The 11,386-nt window shown below is 44.5% G+C and overlaps 1 protein-coding gene across 1 annotated transcript; it reads left to right on the top strand.

Annotated features, from left to right (window-relative positions):
* The first annotated feature begins 3,597 nt into the window (after positions 1–3,597).
* LOC113383706 lies at positions 3,598–4,017 on the top strand. Its single transcript, XM_026621956.1, has one exon. It carries the CDS (start codon positions 3,598–3,600, stop codon positions 4,015–4,017), a length of 420 nt encoding a protein of 139 aa, XP_026477741.1.
* The last annotated feature ends 7,369 nt before the right edge of the window (positions 4,018–11,386 follow it).

Here is an 11,386-nt window from a genome sequence, read left to right as displayed (position 1 = left end):
TGGTCCTTTGCAGTTTCAACAGAAGCCCCATTATTAGTATCATTATTTAGCTTAAGGCAAACTGAACTAAGCGGACTATCTACAGACATTTTTGTCTGAATAATGGCATTAGCCACTTTGAAATTCTCCGAGCATTTCGCCTCGGGAACGGCATTTAAAGCCGAATTATAAATTGTATCATCAAAAGTCACAGGAGCGTATCCTACTCATGCTAGGATACTCCTTGTCGCGAACTGAGTCACCTACGTTTTCAGTACAACTGCCTGTGCCCTCTGTTATAGCTGGCTCTGATGACTTATTACCCTCATTAAAATTTTTAGAATTAATTTTCGAACTTGATTTCTTCAAACTCTTGCGATTAGATTATTGTTTATTTACAATGCGCACGACCACACGCGGTGTCGTTGACAGCGTAACGCTATCCCCGACACAGCGCGGTTTCTGTGGAGTCAGCGAAATGATGCGTCGTGCAGGTGTATGTTATGTTGCCCAGTGGAACAGTAATTAGTTTATTATCAGCTGGTAACGTGAACGTGTTAGAGAAAAAATCTAATTGGGCTTTATGTTTTAAAATCTGGTCTGACGTTATCGGGTATTACAGTGAATTTGTGTTCAAAGTCAACATCACCAAATTTGAAATTTAATAATGTTGAGCCTTGTGTATACACGTACTCGCCTGCAATTCCTTTTAATCGTGACACATCCTCCGCTTGGATACATTGGGGTAAGCAAATATTATGTTTAATTATTGATACATCACTCGCTGAATCCACAATGAGCATGCATTCCCTATCATTTACTCTAATTTTGACCAAGTTGCTATCTACCAAATTTCTTCTGAAGACTGTATAAACCCTATCCGCGCAGATGTAATCTTGGTCGCATATACTCCTGGCGTCTATCCGTTTTTTGGTGTTGGTCCGTTTGACACACGATTTGCTGAAGATGTTCCGGGAGTGGGAGGTCGTGGTGCTGTCTCAGGTTGATGGTGCTCGCTTCGTCTATTCGTCTGAGAATCCCTGGCCTGTCTGTTTACGTCAAACATGGTCCTCCTCCTGCAGTTGGAAATGTGGTGTCCCGGGATCCGACATCTCTTGCAGAATTGATTGGAATGTCTTCTAAAACCGTCCGCACCAGGTAAGCCCATCTTCACCTTCTTTTCTTGATGTTTTGACTGCTCCAGATTCCACTCCTCCTGAAGTGCCATTGAAATTGCTTCTTGCAAATCATTGTGTCTTGCGACCCTAACCGGCATCCTAATATCTGGCCTAAGGCCGTCTATAAATACCGTCAGAGCCAAATCGTTATGAGCAGTCTTGAGTATTGTAGCTCTGGTGTTGTCTAGCAAAATACTTTGGTCGTACATGAGCCCAAGTGACCTTTCTATTTTATTTGAAAAAGTCCTTACATTTTCCCCAGGATGCTGTCTCAAATTTGTCAGCTCTACCTGTAATTCGGCGATGGATCTCCTTTCGCCAAACCTATCTATGAGAAGATTTTTAAGTTCTGACTAACTAGTAACATCTGATCTCCTAATATATTGGAAAGCCGCCCCTTCTAATTTATTGAGCGTCATTTTGTGGAGTTCCACACAAGATGCTGCATTCAAACCCTGTCTACAGTTTTCGACAGTATAAATAAACCTATTTAATTTATTTGGTTTACCATCAAATTTGGGTATTTGTTGGAAAGCTAGATTTATGGCATATTTATTAATACTAAGGTCATTATCAGTTAAAGTAAAATTATCTATTCTATCAGCGAAAATGGAGATCCTTCTGGGTGAACTGGTCGTCATCTTTCTGGGGTTGTAGGTTGTCCAAAATGAAATCCAGAGAAATAGAAAATGGTTCACTTACTTGGGGAGAGTATGTCCTTGTCTCTCTGCGTAAAGTCGCCTTTCTCACGGTGTTATTTGGTATGCCGCCACCTTTAATGCCTCTGATACTTCGTGCCAGTCCTGATCCTGCTGGTTTTCAGCTGTTGCTGCAGCGCCGGATGCAAAATTTCTGCTACTCAGCTTCTTGCTCGACACTCACAGCACATTCAACACTGCACTTCAGCACGAGGTAAAACCACCGCTTGACACCATGAGATGATATGAGATGTTGTGTGGTGTGTTGATTGGATTGGGTGGGGTTCCAAATGTAGATCGATCCACTCTCCAATGGGGTGCTAGATCAGTCCAACCCTTTTCTGGTGTCGTGGGCAGAGCTTATAATTATAATAGAAAATAACAACACTGGTACGAGTCTCCTCAGAACCGTGAGCACTTTATATTGGTATAGGCTGAAAAATGTCTTTACGCAAAGTAGAATACAAACACTGAATCTAATTTGGACTATAACTTTATTTCATCTTTAATAACTTCACATCACAAACTAGCATAGATTCGTGCTAAGACATACTCTAAGTTACAATATGAAATCTTACTCTATTTATTGCTAAGAGTAAGTGAGAATATCCCGGAAGTGGCGCGTTCTGGAAAACTTCTCTGCCCTTGCAATGCTCTTGGACTTTGAATGTATAGTATAGAGCACGTATAATTCATGTTATTACATAACAATATATATATATATATATAACTATATAACTGAGAAGGAGACGGGTCCCTAGACCTGACCTGAACCTGTGCACTAGACCGTCTGCTTTGGACTACCGGTTACGCTCACCGAAGGATAGAAGAATGCCGAGAACGCTCACCGTGCGATTGAGGATCGACTAGTATGCTCACCCCGGGATAGAACGAGGAGGAACACACAATGCTGGACAAGAAAGTTTGGAGGAGACCGAGACGACCTATACTGTGCTGGATGCACCGCTCGTGCCGCCGTTCAACTGCGAGCCCTGCCTACATGTACCGCGGCAGTACAAGACGGAAATGACCTGCTCAAGCATCTAAGGAGGGAGCACAACCGAGGTATGATGATGAAGTTTCGGTGCAGCCAACGCGAAGATGTCCGCACTACACTGAAGGGTGCAACAGCACACATAAAAAGGTCAACGGAGTGCAGCGACAACGGGCCGGCTAGCAGAATAACAGATGCACGCCAGAGACTACTCCAGCACGCGTGCGGAGGATCCAAATCCAGAGAACGCGTGAGGAGTTGCCAGCAGCAGTGGAAGCAGTAGCAGCAGCGAAGGCCGTAGCAGCAGCTGAGGCCATAGCAGCAACGGAGGCAGTAGCAGCAGCAGTAGTAGCAGAAGCAGCGGAGGCGGCAGCAGCGGCTCTACTACAAGAGGAATTGCCGACACTGAGCAAACTACAGGAGAAGATCGTCTTCAGGCTGCAAGTGGTCACCTGTAGCAAGAAATATCTGTGCTCGTGAGCAGACTGCAACCAGAAGACCAGGAGACCGCCGGAACGGGCTCCGAGAAAAGGAATAACTTCAACCGCAGGCCGAGAGCAACGAATGCCGAGCAGAACGTCACAAGGGCAACACGAGAGCCTACAGAGACATCACAGAGGAACATAAAAGCAGAGGCTGCAGAATTCCAACGCGGACTATACAGGACCACTTTATAGAACTTTACAAGGAGAAGAAACATGCTGTCACAGAAAGCCCAGCTGAGGTACCAACACCTGCACCGGTCGCAATGGACGATCCACTCAGCGCCAAGTTCACCCCGGAGAAAATATGGCAGCGGCTACAGCGGAGCAAGAACAGAACACTATACGTAGGCGTATATAACCGGTACGATCGAGGAGGACACATCTGTACTGCTGTTTTCAACGCAGTCCGAAAGCTACAGCACGTGCCGAGGAGCTGGGACGAATCTAGCACCATCCTCATCCCAAAAAACGGAGACCCAAGAAACGTAAACAACTGGAGACCGATAGCGCTGTCAAACACACTGGGAAAACTTTACGCATCGGTGATCTCGAGCAGATTCTCCAAGTGGTGCATCAAGAACGACCGCATATCACCGTCGCAGAAAGGCTTCATACAGAGCACAACTTCACGCTGCAGTCAATTATCCAGGACGCAAGAAGGAAGCAGAAATAAGCCGCCATAGCATGGTTAGACCTGAGAAACGTATTCGGCGGCAATCCGCATGCGGCGATATCTGACGCCCTTAAATGGTCAGGTCTCCACGCCGACTCCATCGCCGTAAATCGCAGGCTATACAGGGAATCATGCACAAGAATACGCGGTGAGCACGGAGTAACCGACGAGATCCCCGTTCGAGCTGGTGTAAAACAGGCAGTGCTCTCTCTCCCCGATCGTGTTCAACATCAACGCTGTCACCGCTGCTACACGCGCGGCCTGTACGGCCGATTACTACGAACTGGAGGGAAAAAAGTTCAACGTCCTGGCGTATGCTGACGACCTGAACATCATCAGAACCGACTGAGAGGGAATATAACGACTGCTGAACACGACAGAGACAATCGCCGCCTGGTTTTGACTGCAATTCAACGCCAGAAAGTGCGCGACGCTGCACGTGGACGGACGACGACGCAGCGCTATCGAAACGACCTTCAAGCTGGAAGCAGAAAACCTAAGAGCATATTCGCAGGAGAAGTGGTACGAGCAGTTAGGCGTCCCGACCGAATTTTCCATGTTTTATTCAGGAGAATGCGTACTAGAACAGATGCAGCAGCACCTATCCAGGGTCGGCAAATCGCTGCTGGCGCCATGGCAGAAGATCGACGCAGTCAACACCTTCATCGTGCTGCAGGTGGAATTTTATCTGAAGAATGGGAACGTGACCAAGGCAATCCCTCACAGTTTCGACAAGCAGATAAAGAGGAGCGTCAAGAAATGGGCCCACTTGCTGCAGAGAGCCAGCGCCGAGGTCCTATATCTAAGTTATAGGACAAGTTGTACACGCCCACCGACAGCTGACATCAAAGGACCAGACCATAGCAGACTTTAGCCGAGCCACGCTAGCACATGTCGTAAAGAAACGAGTAGGACACGAGGACACGCTAAGCACGGAGGAGATCGTCGGCTTCATAAACTTCAGATCGAGTGGCGATCTTGGAAAACCAGTGAACGACATTACGACGACGTGGTCGAGGCTCAGAACGTCAGTGCGGCGACTGAAACCCAAGATCAACCTGCAGCAGGGATTGGAAAAGCTAACCATCGACGACGCACCAGTGGGCAGGGAAAATGCAGAGTCGAGTCTCCGAAAAACAGCACGCCGTTTCTACAAACTGAAATTAGTTTAAAAAAACCGGACCAGGAGAAAGTGTTCGAGGTGACGCCGCAGACCTCTGCATAAAACCACTTTTTAGGCAGGGAAACTTCACGAGATTCGCCGAGTAGAAATTCAATCATCGAGCGCGGCTCAACGTTCTACCACTGAACGGGAATCGTTTATTCGGCAGCGGCGACAAGCGTTGCAGAAGATGCGGACAACACGACGAGACCCTGCCGCACGTCATTAACCACTGCAAGCCGCACCTGAGAGCCATCACAAGGAGACAACAGTATCGTGCAGAGACTGATCACGAGAAACCAGCGGATGGAGCGCTATACGCCAACAAGCCGATTTACGGATACAACGGACTGGAGAGGCCGGACATCGTCATTATGGATAGCAGATGTAGCTGTGCCGTTCGAGAACCGAGCCGAGCCCTTCCAGCAAACCAGGCAGCAGAAAAGGGATAAATACGCGGCGCTTGCAGAGCACCTACAAAGCCAAGGATTCAGGACTACAGTAGACCCCTTTTTCGTTGGATCTCTCGGGGGTTACAGCAGCCGCAATTGAACCGCGTTGGCAGCACTCAAAATCAACCAGAAGTATGCAGTGCTGATGAAGCGACTGATGGTCTCCGATACGATCCGCTGGTCCCGAAATATCTACGTGGAGCACATCACTGGACATAGTCAGTACCAAGACGCAAAATCCGCACCAGAAGCTACAGCAGCGGGATCACTGGAATGAGGACCACCGGAATGAGGAAGATGACCAAACTAGACTCAATTATTATTATAATAAATAAAATATCTTAGGTCATGGAATATTTAAGTCATGAATTATTTTAAGATATCACTGTACAATAACAATAGCATATTTTCTTAATTTAAAAACATCATTAGATAAAATTATTTGTTCTAAATGTGATTTACTTTACATATATATTCTTTGTAAACTAGCCTTAAGAATCATTGTAAATATTATTCAATAAATACATGCATTATCATTTCTTATCAGCTTAATCAGACGGCTTCTCTAATTAGGAAATAGGAAAAAGACTATATTTTGGTTTTTGGTCATTATAAGCCGAGGTCGTCGGAAGCGCAGCTTTCCGGAGCCCTAGGTGAGACCGAGCGAAACAGGACCAGAGCGGGACGAGAACGGGAGCAAGACTAAGGTACAGGTTAGTGGAAGGATTAAGTGCCCCCCCTCCCCTGTCGAGATTCTTCGTGGAGTCTGGGAATGACTGATCTTTTCAGAGCGGCGCCCCCTTGATTCTGCGGATCGAGTGTTAGACTTGGTGGCTTTTACGGTTTTGCCTTGGCATTTTCAGCCCAACGGTATAGGCACAAGGTGTGTGCCCATTGCAGAAAGTAGGGTGATCCTGCGCTAATTAGTGCGGTGGTACCCGGAGCCCTATGCGATAGAGGGTCCCCTCAAAAGCCTATCAGGGCCGGGTTGTGTCACGGTTGTCTCGGACATAGCACTCTTTGCATGAGCGATGTCGAATCCTCGGTTGATCCTCGTGTTGCAAATTGAGGACCCCGGAGCACCCACTGCGCGCCCCCTTGGACCAAGGAAATTCGAACTACGCAAATTAGTTCGGAGCGAAATCTGTCATAGGGCGATCTCACACTAGTGTGATACACTGCCCGATATAAACGATTTCTATAAGAGTCTTGAAGAAGACCCCGAGTACGAATCGATCAAGGGGAAAGACTCCTTAAACATTCTGTTTGAAGGATATAATAAGGGTTGTTCTGAGTTTTTTAGGCGCGCCCCCTTCGTCTAAAAGAATACTGTTTTAGTGTCGACACATAACAGATGACGTGTGGGTGACCTCGTTTATACGATCGACCCCCGCATCGCTACGCAGATTTGCGTACGCTCACCTAGCGATCGGACAAGTAGGCACTACAGTAGCCAGTAACAAAATCCTCTAGGTTCAGGATTACTAAGAAACTGTATTACAGCCATGGAGTCGGATACAAGTTCCGCAATCCCAGTAGATGTCGAGAATAGGAATAATTTAGTTTTCATAGACGTTGCCTTGACAGTGAGATTTTATTGCAACACATGCCAAGGAGTAACAAAGCATTTTAGTAGCCATAATGGGCTACTCAGGTACCACAGGAACACGCATAACAGAAATTCATCTCTGAAATTCCGATGCCAAAGCTGTAACGAAGAATTTTTCACGTTGAAGCAAGCAACAAGGCGTGTGCCAAGAAACAATACTTGCTGAAACGAGACGGACGGCATTGTAGAACACGATGCCGCGTCTCATGTTGCTCAACGCGTTCAGAGAACGCGTTCAAATTCAAGCGATAGTGAAATAACTAATATTGACACATCAGCTCCACGGCCAACAAATGTCCTGCCCACAATACCAGAAGGATTACCGGCAAGAGCTAGTCTGGAGAATGTAGAGCCTGCTGAAGAAAGGCAAGAGAAAAAACCATTAACAATATTACAGGTGGAGATGGCAGCAGCACTTGACAAAGAAAGCGACCCAGAGCAATTTGAGTCTCTGTTAGATACTTTATACACCAGACTAGCTCCTAAGAACGACGAACAGCCGGCAACTTTAGAAGAACCGCGACCGCGGAGTCAATATGGAAGGCGTCGCAGAAAAAGGTCTAACGAGTTCGATCCGGCGGTAGCAGACTGATTATAAAAAATTATACCGCCGGAATAGGAAACGGCCCTACAGACACGTGACAGAAGAGGATTCCAATGACCGCTGCACAATAGATACTGAACAATTGTATCAAAATTTCATGGCTACGTACGGAGAAACGGGACACGAAACTACTGACTTCCAGAGGTGATTCCAACACTAGAAGCCGCTACATGTAATAACCCGCTGATTTCCAGATTCACGGTGGACGAGATATGGAAAAGACTAAACAAGTGCCAGCATACCGCGCCAGGTCCAGACGGCATCCGGCACAATGTGTGAAAAAAGGTAGATCCGAGAAGTTATATTGCTGCTGCCGTGTTCAACACAGCACGAAGATTCGGCTACACTCACCGGAGTTGGAACCAGTCAGAGACGGTATAAATATTAAAGAAAAGCCAATGGACATCTCAAATTGGAGGCCGATTACGCTCCAATACACTTGGAAAACTATATGCGTCAACGATCGTAGGTACATTGGCGCAATGGGCGATCGCAAACGATCGCATATCGCCCTCCCAGAAAGGACTTATGCCATTTGAAGGATGCAGCAAGCATAAATTACTTCTATAAACAATTGTACAGGATGCCCGTCGAAGGAAAACAGAAGCATGCGCAGCGTGGCTGGATCTCAGAAACGCGTTCGGATTCTGTGTCACACTCGACTCTGTTCGAAACTTTGCAATGGACGGGTCTCGGTACAGAATCCATTGCTGTTATCAAACGGGTTTATCAAAACTGTACCACCAAAATCAAATCTAGTAATGGCATGACTGAGGAAATACCGATACGAGCAGAAGTGAAACGAGGGTGCCCTCTATCTCAAATTATTTTCAACCTGGCACTAGAACCATTACTTCGCGCACTAAAGGAGTCACATAAAATACATACAGTGGGAAGCCAGAAAGTCAATGTTTTGGCACACGGTGATGATATAATTCTAGTGGCAACATCAGAAAGCGGCCTACAAAAGCTCATAGACCTGACGCTGGAGATTTCAGATTGGGTAGGACTATATATATATATATATATATATATATATATATATATATATATATACAAATAGACATACATATAAAACATACATGACATATATAGGTAAGAATTGTGGTTATATATGTATATGTAAATAAAAATAATATATACATTTATGTACATTTCTATTACTTTTGTAAAATTACGGTGCTGTCTTTGAATCATTGAAAACGTTTACAAAAACTATTATTTTAAAGAAATGAGGAATATTTAATTCTGCGAAATAAGCGTGATGCGGAGAATTAAATTTAATTTGCGTGATACAGACAATATAACTTGGATTCTAGCGAACAAAATCAATAATTAATTATTATAAAAGCTATGAATCGTAGTTAGGTTCCCTAAATATGCGAAACATGAAAGCGATATGAAAAAAAAAAAACAGATGATTTAAATGATGAATTTGGCACAGGATTTGATTTTGAACGGATGGACAATCCATAAGGCAGCACGAACAAAAATATCAAATTTTTTTTTGAAAAATAGAGAGATAGATTGGGAACAGAAATATGGATAAAGTCTGGAATTCACCCGATATCGATTTAAAATCGTGCTTTTTTAAAAGCAATCGGGTGTAATTCTCCCAAGATATTTAATATCTTGTCAAAATTAAAAGGTGAACGTGCCTTCTGCTGACTCCTCTTTCCAAACACCAGATTGGTGTTGCTAATGGTTAGAGGATAAGCCACATTAGCAAGTGAATTTTTCTAAATTTAAATTTTTCTAAGTTTTTAGATTAACTTTATTAAAATCAGTGCTGTGCATATTGAAGAATACAAGAATATTCCCAGGCAGGCGCCTGGGAAGAAATTAAAAATAATGAAAATGGAAGTATTAACGAGCGAGACCCTCAAAAACAAATACAATGCGCTATCTGATCGGACTGACATGGACACGGACAGGGAGCTTGAGGAATATAAGAAGGTCAAACGGCGGAAGAAAGCCAAAAACAAGGAGGTCGAGAAAATTGATGTCCGGTCACAGCCATCCACTTCAGGCGTACAGGCAGCACCATCGAAGAAAATAGACATGAAGCAAGAGCAAATTCCGCCTATCATTGTAAAAGCTGAAATAGAGTGGAAAACCATCCGCTATATCCGGGATACAACCAAGATCAATTTCAGGTATCAGTTCCTAAAAAATAATTTACACAAATTTTATACCGATTCAATTACTGACCACGAGCAATTAAAAAGCATATTGCGAGAATGCAATTACCCCTTTTACACCTACTCCTTAAAACAAAATCTGGGAAAAAAAAATAATTACGGGACTCCATCCATCTATGGACTGAGACAGAAGTCCGCGAAGAACTGCAACAGAAAGGAGCTAAAATAAAACAAGTGGTGCAAGTAATACGAAAACAGTCGGACGGTAGTCAACATAAACTACCAATATACATAATTTTAGTCGACAAAGCTTGCTTCTCAATTACAAGGAGAAAAAGGAAAGTGATGCTCTCAGGAGAAGACAAATATACAGGCCAGCACCAACACCAGTGCCGCAGACGAGGAGCTTTTCGTCAGCTTTAAATAACACCAATGTTGGCCCAAATGCAAAATCAGCGTTTCCTCAACTCTCTGTTCCAAGGTCATCATTTCGAAATATGATCCAGTCCTTATCTTTACCGGTTGAGCCTACACCATCAACATCACCGATCCGGCCTGCACCATTATCATCACAGATCCGGCCTGCACTATTGCAATCACCAACCCGGCCTGCCTGCAGCCAGTCCGATCCAGATTTCAGTTCACCAGAGGGACTTTTTGCTGCTATGGGCGAGATCAGGATGCTGTTTGCTGATCCCCAGGTAAAACAAATTTTCAGTGAGCTTTATAAACTGACAAAATCACTAAACACCAACATGACATATAACAAAAAATACATTACAATACTTAACTTTTTAACAGCATCTCCATAAACCAAACGCGCAACTTACACATAATGCACTTTAACTCTAACGGACTTGAAAACAACGTGGACAAACTGAGAGAGACAATAACAAATTATGACTTGGACATAGTACTGATTAACGAGACACACTTAAAACCTACGGACAGACTCTATATCAACAACTACAAAGTTTACAGAAACGACAGACAGACGGACGCACGCGAATGGGGCGGCACTGCGATTTTGATTAAGTCTAACATCAGACACGAGCAAGTGCTAAACCTGACAGCGGGCGGTTCTGAAATAACAGTTATAAATGTATACAAGAGAGGTCAAAAAGTAACCATAATATCGATTTACATCCCGGCAAGCAGACTAGAACATACGGACTTACAAAGACTACTTGACTCAAATAGATTTGTTCTTATGGCAGGAGACTTTAACGCACAACACACAACTTGGAACTGTAACTTCAACAACGCGAACGGAAACAGACTTTACGAATACCTGACCGAATACAACACCACAGACGCACAACTACACTTTCCTGACACGCCGACCAGATACGCCACCGTACAGACACACCATCACAGCACGATCGATTTGGCATTGACAAAAAATCTACAC

The sequence above is a fragment of the Ctenocephalides felis genome, unplaced genomic scaffold (assembly GCF_003426905.1).
Source record: "Ctenocephalides felis isolate EL2017-DRISC unplaced genomic scaffold, ASM342690v1 CF-g0.4_SCAFFOLD_03570, whole genome shotgun sequence".
Lineage (NCBI taxonomy): Eukaryota > Metazoa > Arthropoda > Insecta > Siphonaptera > Pulicidae > Ctenocephalides > Ctenocephalides felis.
Note: the sequence above shows the minus strand (reverse complement) of the source record. Positions and strands in the feature narration are given on the sequence as shown.